At 40.3% G+C, this 26,278-nt stretch overlaps 3 protein-coding genes across 6 annotated transcripts; 2 read left to right on the top strand and 1 right to left on the bottom strand.

Moving 5' to 3' along the window:
• Positions 1 to 1,000: 1,000 nt before the first annotated feature.
• Positions 1,001 to 8,452, top strand: rlim (ring finger protein, LIM domain interacting). 2 transcript variants are annotated; one of them, XM_063491706.1, is made up of 4 exons: positions 1,001 to 1,227; positions 2,275 to 2,499; positions 4,629 to 4,733; positions 4,837 to 8,452. In XM_063491706.1, the coding sequence occupies exons 2-4, from the start codon at positions 2,331 to 2,333 to the stop codon at positions 6,615 to 6,617; spliced, it is 2,055 nt and encodes a 684-aa protein (XP_063347776.1). In that variant the 5' UTR covers positions 1,001 to 1,227; positions 2,275 to 2,330; the 3' UTR covers positions 6,618 to 8,452. The 2 variants fall into 2 exon arrangements, with proteins under 2 accessions (XP_063347776.1, XP_063347784.1); XM_063491714.1 differs by lacking the exon at positions 1,001 to 1,227 and adding an exon at positions 1,400 to 2,026.
• Positions 8,453 to 8,555: 103 nt separating this feature from the next.
• Positions 8,556 to 11,689, top strand: glod5 (glyoxalase domain containing 5). 3 transcript variants are annotated; one of them, XM_063491741.1, is made up of 5 exons: positions 8,556 to 9,429; positions 10,031 to 10,140; positions 10,540 to 10,695; positions 10,915 to 11,070; positions 11,198 to 11,689. In XM_063491741.1, exons 2-5 carry the CDS (start codon positions 10,084 to 10,086, stop codon positions 11,339 to 11,341), a joined length of 513 nt encoding a protein of 170 aa, XP_063347811.1. In that variant the 5' UTR covers positions 8,556 to 9,429; positions 10,031 to 10,083; the 3' UTR covers positions 11,342 to 11,689. The 3 variants fall into 3 exon arrangements, with proteins under 3 accessions (XP_063347811.1, XP_063347803.1, XP_063347795.1); XM_063491733.1 differs by having other exon boundaries at positions 8,556 to 9,473; XM_063491725.1 differs by having other exon boundaries at positions 8,556 to 10,140.
• Positions 11,690 to 18,850: 7,161 nt separating this feature from the next.
• Positions 18,851 to 21,824, bottom strand: irg1l (immunoresponsive gene 1, like; the record flags this gene model as incomplete). The annotated part of the gene is given in 5 exon segments (XM_063488716.1): positions 18,851 to 19,778; positions 20,307 to 20,512; positions 21,057 to 21,149; positions 21,426 to 21,613; positions 21,758 to 21,824. Coding segments are annotated over 5 exon segments (1,482 nt in total), but the record flags the coding sequence as incomplete, so codon positions are not given.
• Between the last annotated feature and the right edge of the window lie 4,454 nt (positions 21,825 to 26,278).

The following is a 26,278-nucleotide window of genomic DNA, read 5'->3' as shown; positions in this document are numbered from 1 at the left end:
AAATTACCTGTAAGCACTACTACCAAACAATCATCACTGGGTTTCTTCTGGTATGCTGTAGCAATAATGCTCCCTCCTGGCCTTAAAAATATATACACGGACTGATATAAGTCTCTGGTGTTTCTTCCTCAACCCTTACACTTGGGTTGTTTCAGGACTTTAAATGCTTTGACTGTCTTTTAGACCCATTTTTTGTTTGTAGTTGGAAGCCATTTGAAGTGGTACTACAAAAGCTTTATTTCATTTATTACAAAACACATCTTCAAAGACACAACAAATGAAGACATGACTATTACTTAAAGCAAAGAATCAAACTATAGACACTGTAGTTTTGTGGTGTCTTAACTGGTAGGCCACATCAACGTAATGGCATAATGAAGTCACCCTACAAGATAATAACTAATAAAATGACAGTTTCCTGGCAAAAGGTAGGTAAAGTAAATCTTTCAGCTGATGAGACTATGAGATGAAAAATACTTTATTTATCCCAAAAGACTTTATGCATTTATGTCTTTGGTTACAGCAGTTGAAATTTTGAACTATAAACTTGCATCATTCAGTCCCCACATTATTATTACATTAAATGCATTCTATCTTGTTTTTATGTACAACATTCACAGGGCGTATAATTATAAAAGATGTAAACAATACGAACTATACTGTATGAAACTAATGTTTCATAAATTCTCAAATAAGCTTTTTCTTTTGTCCGCCAAAGAGCTAAATCTCATTTGAGAATTTCTGCAAAAACACAGAGATTTTTTTTCATTGTTTTAATTTATTAATTTCTAACTTTCCTAAAAACAGCTGTATTATGCTAGCCATTTAAAAATTCAAAACTCTACCTAGTATTTTGCATTAGCGACCGCACAGCGACGCTACAGCTCACCAGCGGAGCCCCCTCGTCAACAAACATCCTTGTTCGTCTTTTTTTTTTAATCCAAAAATATTTATCGCCCTGATTTCAGTCTCTCAGGAACGCTGCGCCTGTCTCACCTGGCCTCCATCGCTACGCCTAAACGCGAGACATTTGCCAGTGCCTGTAAGGAATCACTCGGGGTAAAACCCAAATGTTTCGTCCGTTTCCGGAAAATCATTTTAGGCTTCCTACAAGAAAGAAAATGGAATCTGGCAGTCGCACTTAGCTAAACAGTCTATCGTTTCTGGGAGAATATTAAAAGGGCAGCTGGGTTGTACGATAACGCTGCCGTTAACATCGCCAAGCAGGTAATGTATTTGTGTTTTGGTGACAGATGGTGTATCCGTTCTAATTAACTTTACTCTCTTTAGCTAGCTAATTTTAGCTGGATCGCTTTGGTTAGGTTATGGCTATTAACGTCACTGGTTGACGTCGTTAGCTTGCGGTGATACTAATGGTAGTTCAATGTATTTTTAATGAAACCGTGATGTTTATAGTCAATGTCCAGTAACGGTAAACAAGAATAATATCAAGTTCAAAAGACGATTCCAGCTTCAGCTTTGTTTTGCCTCATATATTCACATGGGGCTGATGTAAAAGCGAGCACTAGCACAAAGTTAAAAGCTAATGTTGGATAAGACGTTTGTAACGCTTCTAACTCGGCTAGTTGACGTGGAAGCTAACTAGTGTTAGCGCAGCATAACCCGGATTGCTTTGTCATTGAATAATCTTGTTTGGATGATGTTGCAGTCACTACACAGCGAGTTGCTTGTTGTTTGATTTACAGGTCATTAGACACACGATGGGTCCTCTTTTATGGTTGAAAATGATGGAAGTAGCCGGCGTTAGCACCTATGTAGCATGCTAATTGGTCGCTAGCCAGCGTAAGCTAAGCTAGATGATGCCATTTTGTTTTTATCTCGACTTTGACTTTGAGCAACATACGGCTTCATCGTACGACTTACAGTCACATAGATCATTATATTATCTGAGTTATTTATACGACTTTAAAATACATGTGACATTTTCGAGGAAATCGTATTTTGCGTTTCGATATGGGCTCAACTTACAAGTGTGGCTCCATGTTATGCTTTGAAGACGTTACCGGTGCTAACATTTGCTAATGTGTCGTTATTCTTATTTGATGCTGCATGGTGCCTGGTTATGCCTAATTTCGATGCCCAGTTGCCTCTCTTCTTAACTGTCATCACTACAATAACTGCTATACTTTGTGCAAATACTTGATGTATCAAATAATACATTTCATGAGTGGTTGGTAATGAATCCCAGTTGCAGGAGGGCATGCTCATGTCTTTTAGATCAACACCTAATCCTTTGTTTACTTTTTTCTGAAGCAACTGGATCTTGCTGAATATTGGATCATCTCTAGTCCGCCCTCCCTTCTGAACCAATGGAGGGGTCTGACAGCGTGGAGCAGAATGGCAGTGACCTGCCAGAGTCACAGCGCAGGAGGCAGCTGGACCGCCTGGACAGGGAGGAGGCCTTTTACCAGTTTGTCAACAATCTCAGTGATGAGGACTACCGTCTCATGAGAGACAACAACCTTTTGGGCACTCCAGGTAGTAAATCTTTAACCTGTCTGTTCTTTAGTCTTGTTAAAGTAATCTTTACCTGTGTAAATCATTTTCTTTTCTGCGCTCCCTTTCCATGTTCTCTGCTGAACTCGCACCTCTCTTTAAAAGTTTTCAGCTGTTTAACTGGGAGGAAGGTAGGAATATGCTATTGATATGAAGAAAGGTAAATAATTTCACACACAAGGCACCTTGATTGAGCAGTAAGCATTGAAAATCACACTGACAGTGCAGTATTTTTCACATACAGGCTTTCTTTTTGTTTTTTGTTTTCAAACCCAGATTTCTTGGTGGATAAATCTCTTGGCCGTTTGTGGAAAGTAGAGTTACAGTTTATCTTTGAACAATCTTTTGTAGTAATTGTAGTTGGAATGTGTTTTTTTTTTTTTTTGTAATATAACAGTAGCTTTACCTCTAATGCTGGTCTTACACTGTGCGATTTTTTTTTTTTTTTTTTTTTTCAGTCGCGTTATTCAGCTTCTGCTCAAACTGCACGATTGACTCGCAGGGGTTAAAAGTTCATAGATCACGATGCAGGGTCTCACACTATACGGCCCGATGCTCTGATGCGACCTGAGTGCTCACACTGTGCGTCCATAAAAATGAAGGTTATAACAGAAATTCTGTCGCTCGCTCTCCCTCTCTGTCTTTCACTCACACAGACACGCACACCACCACCATCAACTTTGCTAAATTGCTAATGAAAAACATTGATCAGGCAGCTGTGATTGAGCAGCAATGTAGATCCAACTATTTTCACGGTTGTTGTGGTTGTGATAATTTTGTGAGGCCACATCGAAAAGGCTCGGATGTGCCTCCATTGCTTGTGTCCAGATCACAGGCTGCACTGCCGTGCTGCGCCGTCTTTTTCGCTGACATTTGTGTTTGCCCGTGCGCAGTGTGAGAAGCTGCGGTGACAGCCTCACGACGCTCGCGAGGATTTCGAAATCCTCGCGACCAAGCGATTGATGATCGGGAGCTGGTCGTGAGGTGTTAATCGCTTCTCGTTACCCCACGTATACTACACGATGCACGGTGAAGGCCAAAATCGGGCCGATTGCCAAAACGGTCGCACTACTCAAAAATCGGCTCAAAATGGGCCAAAAATCGCAGTGTAAGCCCAGCATTAGTTAACTAAAACACGAACTGTCAACAGACATTTCTTATAAAACGCTATTCATCAACCACACAGTTTAAAGTGAACAACTTTCTAGCTATATTTCATTGCCTTTACCAAACTATGTGAAATAGTCTGATGCCCCAAATTATGTTTTGAAAATAAAATCTGATGTAATGGAATTTCCTGCACTAAACTATATGCTGATGTCGATATGGTTTTCCTCATCGTACATATCATGTGTAGTTTCTATTTTCAGTTGTACTGTCACTGAGTAATTTTCTCCTACTTTGTCATGAGAGAAAAAGATGGTCCTTCTCGAAAGCCCCTCTTTTGGTTCATCTTATTTTAGCTGTCTTCTGCCAGTTTTATTGATATAAAAATTTATGACCTGTTGGTCTAATCTCTGTCCTCCCATCTTTACATAGCTCCTGCTTGTCAGTAGAAGTTAAAGTAAATGTTAAGCTTAAGTACCTTCGGCTAGTTTTGGATTTGCCGCTATCCTTGAAATTTCACCTCCTATGGACTATTGAAGACGTCCAATCCATTTCTGTCCCAGGAGAGTGGGAGTGGGAAAGTAAGTTTGGAGCGTGTAGTGGAGCACCCTACAAAGAGAGGGCTATGACTGGAGAGTGTCGTGCCCTGGTAAGTCTAGAGGTTTTAAGTATTGTCCTGTTGCTGTGATCAAAGAAAAATGAACAATCAAAATATATGTAATGATTATTATTAATAATATATTTTTAATGTATTTATTTTAGGTTGCTAGCTGAAAGATATGTAGTTCTATGTAGCTTGTTCTTCTGTCAGCTTCCCCTCTTTCCTTGCATTAAATCCAATATTTGTTTTTATTGTAGGGAGTTAAGTTGGCACTTTCTACCAGCTGTTTGAGAAGAGGAAGCGAACTTAACCCTTAAGGAGCAGATGGACTGCTGATGATTTATTTATTTATTTATTTTTTCTTTGTTAATAACAGAATGTTATTTTGTGATGTTTCTTCCAGGTGAGGTAACACAAGATGAGTTATTCAATAGACTTCAGCAAATCAAAGATGGTCCTGAGCAACAGAATAACACCGCTGGTACTGAAAGTGTAGAAGATCCAGTTGGTACGTTTGATATTTCTCTATATATTGTTTTTTTTCCTCATTCTTTGACTGTGCTTTTATGTCAAAATATGATTTCTCACTTGCTAATTCTGCTCATTTTCAGAACAACCGGAAAGCTCAGAGGATCCTGCCAGTGGCGATAGTCTGCTTGACTGGCTGAACACTGTGAGGCGCACAGGCAACACAACTAGAACCGGTCATCGTGGGAATCAGTCATGGCGGGCTGTGAGCCAGACCAACCCGAACAGTGGCGATTTTCGCTTCAGTCTAGAAATCAGTGTGAACCGCAATCTGGCTGAGCAACAGGCAGCTGTCGAGGGAGAGCAGGAATCTATAGAGCAACCTCCAGAAGAATCATCAGAGCAATCTCCAGAAGAATCGCAATCGCAAGAAGAATCGTCAGAGCAATCGCCAGAAGAAAGGTCAGAGCAACCTCCAGAAGAATTGCCAGAACAGTCTCCAGAACAAGCTCCAGAGGGTCAAGAAATAGTGGCAAATGCTGAACCACCAGTTCCCATGGAGACAGAAGTGGTAGAAGAACCAGTTGTAGATGAGTTGGCGGTCATAGTGGAACCAGAGCCTGAACTAGAAGAGGTTGTTTCACAAGAGCTTGTAAGTGAATCTCCCACCTCACCTTCTCCCCTGCCAGTGCAGCCACCACTCTGTCCTTCTCCACGCAGAGGGCAAAGGAGACCCCGCAGCCGTAGTCCAGAACCACGCAGGACTCGGGCCCGTTTAGCCAGGAGCCGCTCCCCTCTCAACTTGGATCAACTTGATGGACTCCCTAATCCACGGCATTCTTACATCTCTCAAAGTGGCAGTTCTTCCAGCAGTGCTCCCCCTGTACCTCAAGTGGAGGGTAGCTCACGGACTCGACAGCATGTTCTTTCAAGACCAAGCCACACTGATGGAGATGCTCAGCAGTCTAGGGCAGCTGCAGAATCTATTCCAGAGGCCAACAATGTTGCCTCTCAGGAGGTAGAAGCCTATGGGGGCGAAGGGGGCGCAGCAGGGCGCCGTCCCCCTACTATTATGCTTGATCTTCAGGTGCGGCGTGTGCGTCCAGGTGAATATCGGCAAAGAGACAGCATTGCTAGTCGTACTCGCTCGCGCTCCCAGAACTCAAACAACACATTTATGTATGAGAGTGAACGTGGTGGATTTCGTAGGACTTTCTCGCGCTCTGAGCGTGCTGGTGTGAGGACCTACGTCAGCACTATTCGCATCCCCATCCGAAGAATCTCCGATGCAGGTTTGGGAGAGGCAACTTCAATGGCTCTCCAGTCTATGATACGGCAGATCATGACTGGGTTTGGTGAGCTCGGCTACCTCATGGACTCGGACTCGGACTCTTCAGATTCAAACCGTGGAGCCAATGCTCCTGCAGAAATAGAAGCCCTCCATAATCCAGATGCTACACCTGCCGATGCTCCTGCTGCTGACGTTGACGAGCAACAGGTTGCTGCTGGAGGCAGAGGAAGGACGGTTGAGACTGATATGGATGAAGGCCTTGCCACTGGTCCGCCTCCCACTGGTGGCAGGGCTCGACCAAGACCACCTATCGGCCTGGAGGAGCCCAGCTCCCTGCCCTTCCTGCGACTTGCTCACTTCTTCCTACTAAATGATGATGATGAAGACCAGCCTCAGGGGCTGACCAAAGAACAGATTGACAACCTCTCCATGCGCAACTTTGGAGAGAGTGATGCCTTGAAGACTTGCAGTGTGTGCATAACAGAGTATGCAGAAGGGAACAAGCTACGCAAGCTTCCCTGCTCTCACGAGTACCATGTACACTGCATAGACCGCTGGCTCTCCGAAAACTCCACGTGCCCCATTTGCCGCAGGGCTGTCCTAGTGTCAGCCAACAGAGAGAGTGTGGTGTAACTCTTTGACAGACTGAAGGCCTTTTGTCTCAGCCGAAGTAATCCAATATCTCCCAAGTCTGTAAGAGGCTGTGAGAAAACGTGTTTCCGCTGTTGAAATGTATTTCCTTCATACTATTTGTGAGTTTGATCGTATCGCAGACAACAGGTTTTATTTGGGGTGCTCCTTACAGTGACGATGGAGAATATTTAGTTTTTAGTTAGACATTTATTATTATTGCAGTCCAAAGTGGGGCACAAGCGATGCGTGCTGTCTATCAACCCGTAGTGGCTGTGCAGTGTTGCGTTGCATCAAGCCATGCGCACAAGTAGACTGATATCTCATAAAAATAAATCCTCTGATTATAAATGCTGCACACTTGCAGGTAGTTCAGGCACTTCAAATCTGTTCTGTTCTCTCAACTCCCGAATGGCCCCTTGTACAACATTAGCTGGGTGTAGGTACAGTTGCTAGTTACACCAGTTCAAAGTATTAGCTGTAAATAAGCTTGTAAAATAATTTTGAATCATACATTGTATCGCTGAATTGGTTTCGGATTGTAAATGAACTCATTTGAAGATCTGGGTCATGATGGTCTGCAATTACTCTCTGAATTTGATTTTAAATGTTTAGGTGCTAACAATGTATACAGCAGAATTATTTACAGATTGTGATGTCCAAAGGATGGAGGACAAAGTGTTTTGCAATTTACAGTGTGACTTGTGCTCTCCATTCTTGTTCACCCTAAAGAAACAAACTCTTTTTTTTTTTCTTTTTTTTTTTCTTTTTTTTGAGCGGGATATACCATAAACTCGCAGAGAAAAAACCCCCCAGAATGTTGAACTTTTTAGGTTTGTTTTTTTTTTTTTTGTTTGTTTGTTTTGTTTTTTCAAAGTTAAAGTCTGTTTTGGATTAATATTGTATTGTTACTTTCTTGATTATTGTAATGCCAGACGTAATCGTATGAGAAAATGAAAGCTTTTTCAATATGGGTAATGGAGGCTTTGTCAGTATCAAGTTGTGTGTTCCCCACCTCTAAAATATTAGCAGGCATGACACAGATGCAAAAGGACATTTACTTTTAATACTAAATGATGTCACAGTTGTGATCCTTTTGTGTGTTATTGTTCTTCTCGATTCTTTTTTTTCTACTAACAATTGGATTAATTAAATATGAAATAAGTTGTGGTCTTGGCAGAGTGAAATAATCACAGATTGAATAAAATGGCAATCCAGACTTGCCTCCTCAGCTCAAGCCACAACAGATCTCTTTACCTGTCAGTCCACCTTCATGTTTAAGTTGCAGCTTAAGTTATTACCCCAAAGGTTTGATATATACCAAGTCTGGGGTGGGAAAGTTTCCATTATTGTTCATTGGGCTTTGCTTCATAAGAAAGTCAAGATTCTTGACCACTGTGCCCTCCTCCTGCCTCACGAGCAAATGCTCCATATCTGTGTGCAATACATGCAATTGTAAAAGTAAGGAAATGAAGACTTATTACCCATTATGTGTTGAATTTATTTTATTTAGAAGTTCTGTAGGTTTTAATAGCACTGTTGATGAACAGGGACACTGGCTAAAGGAAAAAAAAAAAAAGCAACACTCTTAAAGCCATCCTGTCACATTTCTTATTTTATTGTTTGATGTCTTAGCCACAACTATTACTTCCCTTTGTGGAGCATAAAGGTTTGAATGCAAGATGATGTTGAATACCATTAACATGTAAACAATGTATGTTCCCTCATAGGCCATGCTTTAGTTTTGGCCTTGTTCTGTGATCCACCCAGTGCAGTATGTTTACTGGGTGTTAAATGAAAACTAACCGCTGAATTAAACAAGTTGTTATGCTATGAAATGCTTTGCCAGTATGCATTCTCTACACTTACTGGGCTGTCTGATCAAATGAACACGTCCACAGCTGTAGTCACTGGCCACTTCACTAGTTACACCTTGATGGACCCCCACCCCAATTTGACTCCAGAACTGCCTTACATCTTCATGGCACAGATTCAATAAGGTGCTAGAAACATCTCTCAAGAGATTTTGGCATCGTCATTGACATGACAGCGAGACTCAGCTGCTGCACATCCATGATGCAAATCTCCCATTCCACCACATCCAAAAAAATGCTCTGTTGGATTATGATCTAGTGACTGTGGATGCCATCTGAGTAAAGCGAACAGTTTACGATGATCTGAGCTTTGTGACACGGTACTTACCCTGCTGGAAGCAGTCCTCTGAAGATTGGTACATCGTGGTCATAAAGGGACGGACACGGTCAAGTGAAACGACGTTCAGTTGGCACTGAGGGGTTCTAAGTGTGTTAAGAAAATATTCCCCACACCATTACACCACCAGCAGCAGCCTGAACTGTTGATGTGAGGCAGTTAAACTGTTGATACATGCTTTGATGGCATTTATGCCACATTCTCATCTTACTATTTGACTATCGTAGGAGAAATCGAGACTTATCAGACCAGGCAACATTTTTGAAATCTTCTATTGTCCAATTTTGGTGAGGTTGTGTGACTTATAGCCTCAGTTTCCTCATCCTCTTCCTATTGGCTTTATCAGTCTAAAGCAGCCTAGCCATTCTCCTCTGACCTCTGACATTAACTATGTATTTTTCACCCAGAAAACTGTGGCTCACTGGACATTTTCTCTTTTTCAGACCATTATCAGAAACACTCAGATCAGCCCATCTGGTACAAAGAGCAATGCAACTTTCCAAGTCACTTGTACACCTTTCTTCCTGATTATGATGCTTGGCTTGAACTTCAGCATGTGATCTTGACCATATCCACACGCCTAACTGCGCTGCAAAGCTGCCATGTGATTGCCTGATTAGATATTTGCATTAACAAGCACTTGAACAGGTGTACATAATGAAATGGCCAGAAAGTGCACTTTATTTGTACTTTGCCAGTCATTTATTAACGGGCCTCTGAGCAGATCCTTAAAGCATCCCAGAACAAGTAGATGGATCATGAGTCTGCCTATCAGCAGGCTCTATATCACAAACCAAAAAACTGTGACCCCTTTGTTTGAAATTCAATACTGCAAATGTTATAAAGGTGGGATAGTGTGAGCATTGTAATGTGTGCATTAAATGACGGGCTTAGTGTACTTAGTAGTTTACCCTGAGCACTGTTTTTATTTAAATAGAGGAAAGCAGTACATCAATATGACCTCAATAACAATAACAAAACTCAGACTATTATTTACATTAAACGCATGATTACACTTTACGGCAGGGCAGCCGTACCTGCACAGGTGTACCTGTCAAACGATTAGTGTTGTTATTACCCCTCAGAATCCCAGCCGACAGACAAAAAACAATGGTCCTTGTTTATGCCCATGCACTCTGTATAAACTGCATGTTTCGACAAGCATATAAACGTACGGCCATTGTGCTGTGGTAAATGTTTCACAGGACACGAGTGGAAAAAACGAGGAAGTAGCCTACCGCTGTCACATCACGGCAGGATGGCGCTCCGGGCAGCTGGAGGTCGTTTATGGCAGTTTCAGAAGAGCTGTCTGAAGGTAAAATGCGTTATTATCTGGCTAAAGGGCTAACAGTGCACACCTATCACCACTGTTTTCCCGTAAACTTTGGCAGGCTGCAGATGTTTAGACGTAAAAACAGTTTAGACTTCCGTTTTTAGGGAAGCGACGGAACCGAGTAGTGAAGTTGGTTAATGGTGTAAGTGGCTCGAGTTTATATTGACGAGCTAAGGATATGGGCTAACAAGCTACAAGAGCTAAATCGATTTTTTTTTAAACCAGTGTATACGGCTTCCTTTCACCTCTCACACGTCTACGGGCCGAAGCACACACTCACCACGGAGCGTCGCTGTTCGCACTCAGCTCAACTACAGCCACTTCTATTCATGGCGACAAAGTCAACTCCTAAATCAAAGTTTGTTCTCTTTTCTCTTGTAGGTTACCAGCTTTCAAACACTAGGAACTGTCAAATACAAAAGAACCTGTCCCGTTGAAGTGAGCCATCTGGATCATTTGGTGCTTACAGTGAAAAGTGTGCCAGATACCATCAGTTTTTACGGCTCAGTTCTTGGCATGGAGGTGGTCACTTTTAAGGTATGCACAGTAAAAACCCATTGCTATTATTATTATTGCTGTTGGGCATGTTTCTATTAAATACGCTTGTTTATTATAATGACAAATCATTGCATTGCAGTAGAAAAAGTGAACTGCTATGGTTTTTAAAAAAATGTCCACTAGGTGGCATACTTTGATTGGGAGTCTTGAGCCTGGAGTCTTCTGTACACCCACTCACATCTTATCTGCATTTTCAAGGGAAACCGCAAGGCTCTGAGCTTTGGGCAGCAGAAGTTTAACCTTCACCAGCGGGGGCAGGAGTTTGAACCAAAAGCTAAACATCCAACCTCTGGCTCTGCAGACTTGTGTCTCATAACCAAAACCCCTCTAGCTGAAGTAGCTGCTCATCTTAAGGTAGTTCACACAATTCCTTAAGTGGTTTTGATTTTACAGGTCACATTATGTAACCATTTTGAGGAAAGGAAGTTAGAAAAAAATCAGCGCTTGTTAAAATGGTCTGTGTCCTTTTCTCCTCTTGCAGGCTTGTGGAGTCAAGATTGAAGAGGGTCCCGTGGAGAGGACGGGGGCCGTGGGGACCATCACCTCACTGTACTTTAGAGATCCTGACCAAAATCTTATTGAAGTGTCAAACTATAACCAGTCAACAGCAAAGGACTCTTCTTGATACTTCTTTGGCCTTGGTTACTGACATGTCAAATAACTCACCAGCCCACCAAACTCATTCTAGTCTGGAATACAACGCAAAATTATTGCTTTTACTATAATTGTATTTAGTTTAAACTGTTATTTTAGAGTCTGTTATGAGTCATTAGGACAGGGTGTGGATGTTCAGCTCTGCTTAAGTTTCTGTTTTAGTTGTGTTTGGACAAGGCAGTGCAGGCACAGTTTAGTAGAAAAAGTGAAGAATACTACCAGAGGATGTTTATCCACAAGTTTAAATGGGCACTTGTGAAGGTTTTTATATAACTCTGTCTGTGACATTGCTTTGCAGAGGAAAATAAAAGGTTATAATGTGCACCAAAGGCTCTGTTGGATTTCTGCTTTTTTTTTTTTAAATAAAATTTTTGGAAACAAGATAAATATCTGCTCCTACTGTTACCATTTCTTGTGTTGTTTTTGTCACTATGAGTTCTTAAGCCATTAATTAATGCAGCACTACAGTTGCATTACTCAGCAATACAGCGTTTAGCTGCACATTAGTTTAAGAGTGAAAAATAAAATCCTGGGATTTAAGTTATTTACATGCAAGAGTAGTACTAAAACCATTTTATAAGTGTGCTGTGATAGAGGATGTGAGATTGCAGTAAATCGATAGTTACGGCACACTAACATAAGGCATCTGATCAGATGAATTTGTTGGAGAAGAATAACAAAAAGGTCTGATGTCGACATTATGTAGTCAGTGTTGATTTATCAAAGAGCCAAAACACTGAAATGGCCTAAAAATTTGAAAAACCCTACCTAAAAAAGCGCTGTATGAACTAAGTACTGTGCCACTTTCACGTTGCATCTGCAGTAGCTGCTTGGCCATGGAAATCCATGCCATGAAGCTCCCGGAGTGCCGTGTTTGTACTGATGTTAATGCCAGAAGAGTTTTGGAGCTCTTCTTGCAGCTTATATTGAAAGGCTAAAATTACTGCTGTATACTGAACTGTATATAACATAATATTGAAGCCCTTTCATGAACAGGTAAGCCCTTTCTGTAGCTTCTCAAACTCACAGTGAGACCATTTTTTTGGCTCACATATGTTATATTGCTGATTTCTTTATTGTTGCTTCAGACATACACAATATGAGCTACAGTTATGGCCCAGAGTTTTGGCAGTGGCACAAAGTACATTTTTCATGAACTTTGCCTCTTTAGCTTTTGTTTAGATTATTATTATTATTTTTTTACACGTTTCTATGATTTAGTGAAGAACAATCACAAGGATGTTATAAGTTAAAAAAAAAACCCTTTATTAACAAATAAATACAAATTTAGTTCTGGTAGTGGTGCCACAGCTATTGTCATCTTTTATATTCTCATTTTTTCCCCCATTCAAAGCATTCAAACGTGTGTGATTTCTTTTCATGTCCATAACAAGACACTACAGATGACCCAGTTATTGCCTATATCCGCCCCGTCACAAGACGTAAAGCCAAGGGCTGTGTTACATTTCAGTTTTACAGGGACGTTTGCCTTTAGTTATAGTAATTCACCACGTTTCTGAAAATCTTCTTGACTAGGGACCTCAACCATCCATATTAGTGAAGGGCCATTGAGTCTTCAGATGCCTAACAATATCCCCCAGCTCAGGTTAGCGGTTTCTCTTTAGTCCTGAGCATGAAGGCCTTCATTCACTTCCTGAGTCATCATCTTGTGTGTCAAGGTTCGGTCACCAAGCACTCAACGGTCAAGTCTTTCCAAAAGGAAGCCCTGAATTCATTTTTCCAGGGAATACACTTCCTTGCAGAGTTGTTTAGATTTTGAATTTCACATAGTCTTTAAGCTTTAAGCTACGGGCTATTTGACTCAAGGTTTTACTCATGAAAAACTGAAACCAGAAGTCTTATATAACCTGTTTTCTTTCTCCAGAGCTCTCAGTCAGTTTACAATTCTCCCATTCAGGACTTTCCCTTAAAGTTAAAGTGACGTTTGCATAACAAACATACCTTTTATTGTCTTCCACTGATTTTTAACCCTTTAGCATGAATGCTCATTGTTCTAGTTTTTTGTTTTGTTGTCAAGGAAAAGGCCCACTGATGACACAGATAACCCACTTGTAAACACCCCCTCTGCTACCTGACAACAGAAGCAGTATCGATGAGCATGGGGAGGGTTGGTGTTGCACCACCGTTATATTGTCTGTTTTGATGTGGGTGTAAAAAGTATAATAGCTGAACCTGTGGTATTCGTGCTTATTGTGTTTGAGTTCTCGGACTTGTTGATCAGTGTGTCCCAATACAAAAGGATTCATGTTGCATCATATTAAGGGTTTTCCTCATCGTAGATGGGCTTTAACACAGAGGAGGGTATTTTTAGCTGTAATCCTTTTCATGATGAAACAGTGTAGTCCATAGGAATGGAATTATAATGAATGATGTGTGATACAATCATCACAGTTATCCCATAAGGTACAAATAGTTTATATCCTTCCTTCTATCATTTCCTTATTATTGTTATTGCTCATATCAGTAATATTGTCTTTATAAGCGCAAGGACCAGGTATGAGGAAAAAAACTATATTTCCCAGCACTATTTCGTGTTTTATAACATCTTTTTATGATCTTTATTCCATATAATAACCCCCTCAAACACACAAATTCTCTGTTAATCATCTACTATTATATTTTCTAATTACGCAATATTCAGTGATAACCTCCCTGTGCAAATACATATGCGTGTAGTTTTCTAACTTTGTCTGGCTTTTATCCACTTCACCAGCTAGATTGGATTGTAGTTATATAAGTGATGCATCGACAAACTTTTTTTTTTTCAGTTGCGAAAAGCCAGCACAGCAGTTAAGAATGTACCAAAGTCTTTATCTGTTAATCCCAAAGTCTTTCCTATCTCACTAATAGTTCTTTTTTTTTTTTTTTTGGCAATTATTTGCTTGCATCAGCACATTTTATGACCTGTACTTCAACTGATAGTGTTGGTTAAAGTACACGAGCATATTTGTTTTTATAATCAAATCAGATACTAAAACATGCATTTGACTTTAAATTATCTAATGGGTGCGATTCATTTATTGACAAACCAGTAAGGCTCTACTTTATTGCGTCACTAGCTGGCTGACTCTTTAAGCACCTCTGGGATATGTAACACAGAACATGTCAGACAATGCCCTTTTTTTTTGCTTTTTTGTAATTATATTTAGATGAAAACATACAAACAGAAATACTGAAATTATCTTCTTTGAATGACAATAGAAACAGATATATAGATTAAAACCAACAAACTTTTACACTGTTTAGCAATCCATTGCTCGGAAAAGCACAAAGCATTGTTAACTCTTAATACATTGTATATACAGCAGCAATACTGGAACGCATTCAGTAGATAGAACCCACTTATGTTCCCTTTGCAATGAAACTTTTTGTCTCAAAATATTGATTTCTTCATGGATCAAGATAATAATAACATACATCTATATTACAAATATTAAAAATAGTGATATGGCTCAAAATGTATTTTGCTATATTTGAGCTCTGCAATATGCAAAATGTAGATTTTTTTTCATATTTTGATTTGAATATATTTATGTGCAAGAATATTTGTGTTGTTGTTATGCTTCTGTGTTACTATAAAACAAATATATCCAGCAGTTCATAATATCAGCTCCAACGAGTGTTAGCAAACTCTCAACTTTTTTTTTTTTCAGTTGTGAAAGGCCAACACAGCAGTTAGGAATGTAAGTCTTTATCTGCTAATCTCAAAGTCTTTCCCACTTCACTAATAGTTCTTTTTGTTGGCAATTATTTGCTTGCATCAGCACATTTTTGGACACATGTTTAGACCTCACATTAATAGCTACTAAAGGGAAAAAATAGCTACTAAAGGAAAAAAATAGAAGAGCATTATCCAGCCTTCGTCTTATAAAGGAAAAATGTTAAAAATTCTGTTGCTTTAAAGAAAAATTTACATAAATAAAACACACAGTTGTCTGTTATGAAACTGTTTATCAGCGATATAAGACCCTATTGAACCGAAAAACAGAACAGATATCGTGTTTTAATGTTATTATTATAACTGAAATCAAAATGCTCTTCTTTCTGCTATACAGTGGACCACATCTGCCCATAACACTATTTATTACTTCAGTTACTTAAATTATTACTTTTGAGCCCTTGGTGATAGAGGGACATTTTTTTGGAATTATTGTAATTTTTAAATGGTTCATCAAATATGTTTCTTAAATATTGTGTATTAAGGTTAGAAGTTTACATTTATGTCATACCTGGATTGGTTCCTTTCAGATCCATTGCACTGGGGTACAGAGGGAAAATGACAAAAACTGTGTCTTTATCAAATACTTATTAAAGACGTACCTTTTATAATCAGATAATACACCATCGTTTTTCAGTTTTACACAGTTATATAGTTAAATGTTTCCATGTGATACAAGACACTTAATGAACTGACAACCTGTTCAGGTGTCCCTTCTTGCCCTATGATAGATAGGTGGGACCCCCCCCCCCCCCCCCCCCCCCCCCCCCCAGCACAACCCTGAACTGGATAAGTGAAAGAGAATGGATGAATAAATGAATAAGAGGTTGAATAAGAGACAAAGGTTTATGAGATCGGGGACACCACTGAAATTGCAACAAATGTCATTCATTAACGATCCAAACACAGACCCCTTTGTCTATTCCAGTTCATTGTGTGAGACTGAAGTGGACGCGTCATTAAACACATATAAGCTCAAGGAGCAGGAACGAGGAAACCAGCCTACATTCCCCAGCACTATTTTGCATTTTATCACATCTTTATGTTTGCACTCCAAATAAACACACTTGAAACATAAAACCAGCTATCAACTCTTTCTTTCACTCTGTAGATGTTCTGATGGTGTCAGTTGAAGTATATGTGCATATTTCTTCTTATAATCAAATCAGATACTACAACATGCATTTGACTTTAAATTATCTAATGGGTGTGATTCATTTATTGACAAACCAGTAACGCTCTACTTTATTACATCATTAGCTAGCTAACTCTTTACGCACCTCTGGGATATGTAACACAGAACATGTCAGACAATGCTTTTTAGGCGTTTTTTGCAATTTTATTTAGACGAAAACACACAAACAGAAATACTGAATTTGAAGGACAATAGAAACAGATTTAAAGATTAAAAGCAACAACCTTTTACACTGTTTAGGAATCCATTGTTTGGAAAAGCACAAAGCATTGTTAACTCTTAATACATTGTATATACAGCAGCAATACTGGAAAGCATTCGTTAGATAGAACCCACTTATGTTCCCTTTGCAATGTAATGTATTATCTCAAAATATTGATTTCTTCATGAAATAAGATGACAATAATATAAATCTATACTACAAATATTGCTCCTGAACTTCTTTCTCAGGCTGTCATTGGACAGTGGATTGGACCAGAGACCGTAGAAGGTGTCGCATCTTCCCTTCACAATGTCGCCCCCAACGAGTGTTAGCAAACTCTCTTGTAGCTATGCTTCTGTGTTACTATAAAACAAACATATCCAGCAGTTCATAATATCAGCTCCAACGAGTGTTAGCAAACTCTCAACTTTTTTCTTTTTTTTTTTCAGTTGTGAAAGGCCAACACAGCAGTTAGGAATGTAAGTCTTTATCTGCTAATCTCAAAGTCTTTCCCACTTCACTAATAGTTCTTTTTGTTGGCAATTATTTGCTTGCATCAGCACATTTTTGGACACATGTTTAGACCTCACATTAATAGCTACTAAAGGGAAAAAATAGCTACTAAAGGAAAAAAATAGCAACTAAATGAAAAAAATTAAAGAGCATTATCCAGCCTTCATCTTATAAAGGAAAAATGTTAAAAATTCTGTTGCGTGCCCACAGTTAAAGAAAAATTTACATAAATAAAACACACAGTTGTCTGTTATGAAACTGTTTATCAGCGATATAAGACCCTATTGAACCGAAAAACAGAACAGATATCGTGTTTTAATGTTATTATTATAACTGAAATCAAAATGCTCTTCTTTCTGCTATACAGTGGACCACATCTGCCCATAACACTATTTATTACTTCAGTTAATTAAATTATTACTTTTGAGCCCTTGGTGATAGAGGGACATTTTTTGGAATTATTGTAATTTTTAAATGGTTCATCAAATATGTTTCTTAAATATTGTGTATTAAGGTTAATAGTTTACATTTATGTCATACCTGGATTGGTTCCTTTCAAATCCATTGCACTGGGGTACAGAGGGAAAAATTGTGTCCTTGCCTTTTATGATCAGATAATACACCATTGTTTTTCAGTTTTACACGGTTATATAGTTAAATGTTTCCATGTGATATAAGACCCTATTGAACCAACAACCTGTTCAGGTGTAAGTACCCCTTCTTGCTCTATGATAAATAGGGGAGAGGATGCAATCCCCTCACCCCTGTAACCCTGCAACCCTAAACTGAATAGGTGAAAGAATATGGATGAATGTGAATATGAATGCATAAGAGGATGAATACCAGACAAAGGTTTATGAAATAGGGGAAACCACTGAAATTGCACCAAAGGTAATAAGTTGGTACTGTTAGCTAAGTTTAAAGATTAACTTAAAAGTGCCTTTTCTTTTCTTCTTCATTAAGCTCAATTTGATTTGTTTTAATTTGTGAATTATTCATTTACGATCCAAACTCAAGTTTATTCCAGTTCATTGTGTGAGACTGAAGTGGACGCGTCATTAAACACACATAAGCTCAAGGAGCAGGAACGAGGAAACCAGCCTACATTCCCCAGCACTATTTTGCATTTTATCACATCTTTATGTTTGCACTCCAAATAAACACACTTGAAAGACAAAATCAGCTGTCAACTTTTTCTTTCACTCTGTAGATGTTCTGATGGTGTCAGTTGAAGTATATGTGCATATTTCTTCTGATAATCAAATCAGATACTACAACATGTATTTGAACTATCTAATGGGTGTGATTCATTTATTGACAAACCATTGGTGCTCTACTTTATTGCATCATTAGCTATCTAACTCTTTAAGCACCTCTGGGATATGTAACACAGAACATGTCAGACAATGCCTTTTTGCGTTTTTTGTAATTTTATTTAGATGAAAACACACAAACAGAAATACTGAAATTATCTTCTTTGAAGGACAATAGAAACAGATATATAGATTAAAAGCAACAATCTTTTACCCCGTTTAGGAATCCATTGTTTGGAAAAGCACAACTCTTAATGCATTGTATATACAGCAGCAATACTGGAAAGCATTCAGTAGATAGAACCCACCTAATGTTCCCTTTGTAATGTAACTTCTTATCTCAAAATATTGATTTTTTTCATGAACCGAGATAATAACAATATATGTCTATATTACAATATTAAAATTGTCAGATGGCTCAACATGTAGATTTTTTCATATTTTGATTTGAATATTTTTATGTGCAAGAATATTTGTGTTGCTGTTAGGCTACTGTGTAACTCCAACAAAACCAAAGTCTATTGCAGTTGTGAGAGAAGGTTCCCGCAGTCCCTGAGCTGGTCCAGGTCCTCCACCACTTCAATCAGCCGCTCGACCTTCTCTGAGGGAAGCACCACCTCTGCGTTGCTCCTGAACTTCTTTCTCAGGCTGTCGTTGGACAGTGGATTGCGCCAGTGACCGTAGAAGGTGTCGCAGCGTCCCTTCACAGTGTCGCCCCCAACCAGGGTTAGCTGGACTTCACCGTACATGCGGTTGAAATTAGCGGGGTTGTCATCGGGATGCTCCAGGCGAACACGGCTCAGCAGAGCGTGCAGGTCAGGGCGGCTCATGGCAGCGGGGGTGAAGGACTGCACAGTCACTTCTCCATCCAGGAGAGCAGTGCAAGCATTGAACTGGAAGGAGTGGCGTGCCTCGTGCTCAGACTCTGGGAAAGGTCTGTTTATGTACTTCGATTTGGGGACTCTGAGCAGGATGTCCTCCACTTGAGCTGGGGAGATGGTGCCAGGGCCAACTCCAACGAGAACCTTATGGACTGAGGCTGCAGCATCTGCCACCCAGTGCATCCCCAGATGAGCAGGGAAGCGTTTGAAGCCAATGTCCTGTTCCTCCAGCAGGAACATATGGCTGTCCTTACTGGGTGATTGTAAAGGCTGTGGCACATAATCCTCATAAAAAGCACTGAAGCCGGCTACCCCTGCAACAGCATCTAGGACCAAAGGACTTGCCTCTAAGCCTCTGGAGGCCAGCAGAGCTGCTTCTAGCCCCAAACGGGAGGCATTGCCAATGTGGAGGGGTTTGGACTGAGTGGCAGCATTAGCCATTGGGGCTCCTGCTAGAGAAGCAGCTATAGCCAATGCATGACTGCTCTGGGTGGGGTCCAGAGACAAGAGGCGTGCACATGCAGCAGCACTTCCCATAGTGCCTACCACACTAGGAGGGTGGAACCTGTTGGAAAATTCATCAGAAAGAAACAGAAACTTTGGTTAGTTGTTTCTAAATTTTAAATGGGTGCTACATATCGTAATGGTCATAATAGAGCTCCTGTCTGAAAGATTGTTTTTCCAAACAGCCTCTTACTTGTGTAAGTGAGCTCATTTCATGAGTGGTAAGAGATTTTTAGTCATTTTAGTAATCAACAAGCACATAATGTGGTGACACATTTGAGGGTGTAAGCACATGGCAAAAAGAGTCCTCTGTCATTTTCTGCTCCACATGGCTAAGCAGTGGTAAAACTACCCACAGAGTCTCAGCTGTCCCTGCATGAGCATGAAAACACGCCTTTTAGAGCTTGTTGACACAATTCATAGACGGTGCATTACACCTCTGCAGCCTGCTTGGAAACTGCAGGGTAGAGATCAGCAGAGCCAGAGTCATTTATGCAGAATCGTCAATGAGAAACTAACCTAATATCAATGATACAATCAGTTAAGCATAGCATACTTTAATGTACCTATAGAGCTCTAAAGCACTCACCTCTTGGGGATATTGTGGGCCTCATTAGAGAACCTCAGTAGTCGGCCTTGAATCTCAATGCCAACATTGAAAGCCAGTAAGAAGTCCAGGCCACTGGGCTTATTGTTAGCTGGCATCATGTCACTGAGAGCTAACACAGCAGGAAGGACAGCTCCGGAGGGGTGAGTGGCAGGGTGCCACGTATCATCAAAGTCCATGGAGTGAGTCTGAACCAAAAAGATTTTTATGATCAAATGATTGGACATCACAGCCCTGCACAGCATTAGTTTAATGTTAAAATGAATTAGATGGCTACTGATACATTTCCTGAGCTTAGGGCAAAAACAGGTGCTTGCTGTTTCTGAAATAACCCAGTACCAAGCATCGTGTTTGTGCTTAAATGATGTAATTTAGCTCTCTACACCCAAATGATTATTTTTAGTGCGCACACTCTTCCTGGCTCAGTCACAGGCGGTTTTTCATTAGAAAATCCTCTCACTTTACAATCTTTTACTGTCTGAGACTAACACAGGCTATAGAAATGAGCTTGGCACCCTGATGGCATCTTTAAAAAGCAATGTTTGCAGATGTCCTGATTTAATGATGGAAATTTTTGAGATTTTCCACCAACTCCTACTTTTGTTTACCAGCCAGGATTGGGCCAAAAACTGAGCACACACACATGCAACCTTTTAGGAGTGGTACAGGTTTCTGTGCACGTGAAATTGTCTGGGGCATGCTGACACATCTGTTCCACTTATTCATACTCACCGCCACTCCATTGACAAAAGCTGCCAGTATCGGGGAGAGTCTGATGCCCCTGCGTCCGTACACAGAGCTGGTGTCACCAGGAGCGTACATGTTCTGAGGGGAAGCGACGGAGACAGGTAAGCACAATGCAACATTTGACACTCTCAGTGTACACAGTCACACACACAAACACACACAAACTAAACGTTTAAAAGCTTTAAATAACGATGGGACCTCAACAGGTTTCTTTGTAAGTTATATGACAAACACCTAAACTAAAAAAATAATCAGAAAGAAAGGTCAGGCTTCTGCTTTCACCTGTCTCACTGCCTTATATGGGAGGAAACATTAATAAGAAAGCTTTATTTTTAATCCCTTTCCCCAACTCACCTGGCAGTGCTGGAGGGCCAGTTCAAACACATCTGTTGTGCTTCCGATCAGCCCAACTCCAATGCTGTCCAGCACCATTCTTTTACTGCGGTGGAGCACTACAGGGGATAGATGCTGGGGCTTAATTTCACTGATAAACTTCCCAAAACTGGCTGTGACTGTGTCCTCGGGCGCTGGCTGCTTCAAGACTGCAGGGAGGAATGAATGAATGAAGAATGCAATGAGGAAAAAAAAAAAAAAAAACACGGTCTGGACTAAGCAAAAGGAAAATGTGAAACAGAGAAATGTGTTTCCTGGTGAACTGACAGAATGAAACACAACAAAGGTTTTACCTTCCACTGCAGATTTATGGATTGCTCTGGCAGCCCACACAGGTCTAATGGCTTTCTACAGGACAAAGAGTGCAGAATATTATTAGCAACACCCATGCTGAAATTAACACGCATTGTACTTTCTTTTTAAAACATCTCAGATCTATTACACGCTCTAGAGACAGTTATTTTCTACTCTGGCTTTGTTAAAGTCTCAGTGGACATCGGCATCGCTGTAGTGAGTAGAACTCAGCCCGTGTGACTTTTTTTGAAAGAGCTGTTGTGCTGACACGATGCTGCTGTAACAGGTGTAAGACAGCATGACTAACCTGCTGAAAATTTACCAAGAGCTCATTTAAGTATCACTCTGCTGTCTACTCAGAGAAACAGCTACTCACTGCAAAAATATGATATTAGGATTTATGTTTTTCTTATTCACTTCATGTCGTTGATTGGACTTATAAATATAATGTTTTCTACCAAAAATAGTAATACAAAAATAACTTTTAACTTTTACCTTTACAGTTGAAATCATGGTTCCGGTCTGTTGACTGTCCTTCTTTCTCTTTCTTCTCAATGCAGCAGTTTTACCAGCAGCAGTTTGTCAGGGATGCTGATGCTTCTAAGTGTGAGACGATACCTGCCTTATATAGTCCAGGACTACAATGACATCTTATACCTGACCCAAAGGAACAGGGAAGGGCAGGCATATCCATAACAAAGACTTATCATTTAAAAAAAGGAATTTCCACTGTGGGCAACGTCTTCAACATCACCATCGTCACAGCAGGAGGAGGAGGAAAGATTGTGCTTTACTGTCCAAAGTGCAAAGATGATGTCACATCTAAGGGCTTTGGGACAGGGGAAATTACAGCAACTCCTCCTACATGTAGCAAAGCCTTATTTATGTCAAACTGTCATTCCTGCTTCAGAACAGTTTGCCCGTTCATCTTTCTAAGATTCTCTGCCAGGTATGACTTTATTTTCACTTTCTTTATTACTTTATTATTTAGAGGAACATGTAACCCAGCTACAACTTAAAAAGTTGTACTGATTAAGATGTTTTTACATGAGCTAAATAGTTTTACTTGGTTAAAAAATATGTAACCATTTAAAGCTAAATATGAGCTAAATGACACTATATAATTGATCTAACAGATCCTGGTTTCTGTTAAATATTCAGTAAATGTTTTTCATTAGATATGAATAAAATTCCCTGTTAGTGCTCAGTTACAATTTTCAATTACTGGAGCAGGAAAGTTGAATACAAGTTCTCTGTGTGTCTCTGCTGCCTTTAGGAGAGACTGTCGTCTCTCACTAAACATTTAAGGCCCCCCAGCCTTAAATGTTTAGTGAGTTACATATTGTTTTAGCCTAACTATAGTTAATTAACAAGATGTAAGTGAAGTTGTGTGATTCAGTATGCTTTATAGTGTATTTGTGAAATATTTCTAAGCATTATAATTTACTTTTTTTTCTATTTTTATAAATGTGAAAATGACTCATGAATCTATAAATAATTATTTAGAATTTTTTATTCATTTATTTATGTATTTTTGTATTGTATACACAACATTTAAGTTGTTTTAACACTACATTACATTAGCCAGATAAAAAGAAGATTAAGACATTTTCTGAAATGTATTTTGAATGATTTGCATTGTTTGCATTGTTTGCCTCACGTGCTTCGTTGCACATCTGTAGATTGACAGCAAAACTATCATGGCAACACCAGACGGGTTTCCTGCCAGTTTCTATGGGGAACCAGGAGTACTGGGCATGCTAACCAATGGGATCAGTGCATTCCTCGTACTTCTGCAGAATTTCAATGCAGCCCACACTGGCAAAGAAGCATATGGGGTGGAGAACATACTTGCAGGTACACATTTTGACATTTAGCTATAATAATGTAAAGAAAATAAATAAATAATGGAAGAGTTAGCTAAGTCATTTTCATTTTATTTAACAGGTGTTCATCTCATCCTGATTGGCGGTATATGCCAACTTATTGCCGGGCTACTTTCCTTTAGAAAATACGATCACCTGAGTGGCACTGCCTTTATTGGCTATGCTGCTCTTTGGGCTAGTTATGGGGCAACCCGAATCTACTCTGGTGTCTCTGACAATCAAACAACAAATCAGACAAGCAATTTGTCTCTGTCCACTGACCTCATGACCAACATATCTCTGAATGGCTCTGCAGAGATACCAGGTGGCTATTACTTCCTGTCCATAAAAGAGTCAGCCATTGCGGGTCTGATCCCCTACATTTTACTGTCCTTTCTCTTGGCATTTTGCTCTGCCACAGTCAACTACATCATGCCTTTTGTTTTTGGGGCCATCACTGCCACTTTAATCTTTGAAGCAGTGGGTATAGTAGCAAGCTCCTGGGCTCTCGTAGTATCCGGGGTCCTGGAGTTGCTCATTTTGATCTTTGCCATCTACGGTTCAGCTGTACTGCTCCTCAAAGGTTTGACCCAACGTCTAGCCCTCAAAGGCTTTGGGACCCCCCTCTTTAATGTTCTTCTCTTAGGAATTGGAAACTCAGCAAGTTCCCAGAGCATTGGCCAAGAGAAGAAGAAAAACACCAAATATGCTGAACCCATGGCGTTGGGTTTCTTCTGTGACTCTATAGCTCCCTTCATCTTTGCTTTCTACAGCTTCGGGTACATGAAGTCATTTGGTTTAGGAGCTGCCTGGGTCTCAATCATCTCATTCGCCCAATTGTTCTCTAGCTACTATGCCCATCTGCGCCAAGACTGCTACCACACTACAAAGTTTGGATTTCATGCCACATATTGGCTGATTAAGGCTTGGGGTGAGTTTGTGGCGTCTACTCTGATCGGAAATAAGAGCGAAGTAGGCTCTGCTAGAGAAGCAATGGTGGGAAACTGGTTCTTTGTGGTGGCAGGCTTGATTCTGTGTGTGGGAAGTCTGAATATGGACATCCTAGAACTGATCCACAACATGCTCTTTGTCCTAGTCACAGTTTCAACAGTACCCCAGATTCCACTTGAGGGTTACTACATCTTCTTTGGTGTAGCTTGTGCTCTGTTTACCGCAGTCTCCATCTATGGCACCTTTGCACGTCTCATCAACAGTATAGCAGAAAAGTTACTAATCCCTGTAGGGAAACAGCCTGTCTCCACTGCAAATATGAAGAGGGCTTTGAAGTGGGGGAAGTCCCAACAAGTAGGCAGTGAGATGGAGCCCCACACTGACCAGGCCTCCGATGTTCTGTTTTACCTTTTAAATGGGGTCGCAGCTCTGTCAGCTATTCATTCTAAGGTGTCCAGTATGAATCCCACATTCCTTCATCTAACCATCCCTTGGGTCCTGATCTCTGGAGCGATCATCCAGGCTTACGTCAGCAGGTTGCAAGTCACAGGTGGTGGCCGGTTTGGGTCAGTCATCTCGTCCATCTATGTGGGAGTATGGGCGACATGGACCTGGTTTCGATTCGCAGGTATGCCAGTACAAACACTACTGTGGACATTTCTCTTTCTGATTTAGAAAAGATACTTAACCCAAGTTATTTTTTTCTAGGTACCCTGCTTCAGCTCTCCACAGGGGCAGCTTACGCTTTCACAGCAGGAGCCATTGCCCTCCTGGTCATTAATGGTTTCCTCATGTTGATTGGTAAGATTAAAATTCACTGTTAGTCTCAATAGAAGATTTGTTGATTGGATTATTTGTTTCAAGAAGGATTTTTTTATGTGTCTGTGTTTGTGTGTGTGTTAGCTGCCTATAAGAACCTGGTTTTGCTGCTTCTGACGACTGTGATGGAAGTTGCTCTCGTCTGTTTCCTGCTCTCCACCCTCCAGCGACTGCCATATAGGCTGGAAAGTAAGTATAGATAAAGCCTCATTTTTAAACATAGGATTCACTTTTGATTAAAAATGATATAAAATGTTATAATGACGGTCAAGCTGATTATTTCTAAAACTCGGACTTTTTTTTTTTTTTTTTACAGTTGCCATGCTTGCACTGGTGGCAATAATTTGTGTATATGGCATTCTGGCAACACTGGTGAGCGGCATCTTCTCAGAGAGACTCATACCTATGGGTCCTCCCTTACTAAAGGTAAGCAGAGATGAAACTGACTTTGTGCTCCTTCTCAAAGTCAGTTTTTTAAACATGCCCTCTCCACTGTGTCCTGTCTTAGGAGGTAAAGAAGCAGGAAACATCGCCAGAGCTGCCATGTCCGATAGCCAGCTCACGAGTTACCAGCGGTCTCTTGAAGATCGCTGGAATTCTGGAGGAAGGAGGAGTATGCGGCATTCCGACAGACACCGTGTACGCCCTAGCTGCATCCTGCAAAAATCCTCAGGCCATTGAAAAAATATACAATATTAAAGTAAGAGTCATTAAAAGATTGGCAAATTAATTCAATATTCATGTGTCTGTAATGTATAAAGCTTATTAATCTGCAATCTATAACCTGTTCCAGGACAGACCAGCCGAGAAGCCCATATGTATTTGCATTTCTAGTGTGGAACAGCTGGTGGCAGCCAAGCCTCCTTTCAGTCCTCTGCTCTGGGA

The sequence above is a fragment of the Pelmatolapia mariae genome, linkage group LG2 (assembly GCF_036321145.2).
Source record: "Pelmatolapia mariae isolate MD_Pm_ZW linkage group LG2, Pm_UMD_F_2, whole genome shotgun sequence".
NCBI lineage: Eukaryota > Metazoa > Chordata > Actinopteri > Cichliformes > Cichlidae > Pelmatolapia > Pelmatolapia mariae.
Note: the sequence above shows the minus strand (reverse complement) of the source record. Positions and strands in the feature narration are given on the sequence as shown.

Bases quoted from the DNA above. Each gene is read 5' to 3' on its own strand.
- rlim (XM_063491706.1), top strand. From the start codon at position 2,331: ATGGAGGGGTCTGACAGCGTGGAGCAGAATGGCAGTGACCTGCCAGAG. The intron at 2,500-4,628 runs GTAGTAAATCTT...TGTTTCTTCCAG, and splicing joins CAACCTTTTGGGCACTCCAG to GTGAGGTAACACAAGATGAG. The intron at 4,734-4,836 runs GTACGTTTGATA...GCTCATTTTCAG, and splicing joins AAGTGTAGAAGATCCAGTTG to AACAACCGGAAAGCTCAGAG.
- glod5 (XM_063491741.1), top strand. From the start codon at position 10,084: ATGGCGCTCCGGGCAGCTGGAGGTCGTTTATGGCAGTTTCAGAAGAGC. The intron at 10,141-10,539 runs GTAAAATGCGTT...TTTCTCTTGTAG, and splicing joins TTCAGAAGAGCTGTCTGAAG to GTTACCAGCTTTCAAACACT. The intron at 10,696-10,914 runs GTATGCACAGTA...TGCATTTTCAAG, and splicing joins TGGAGGTGGTCACTTTTAAG to GGAAACCGCAAGGCTCTGAG.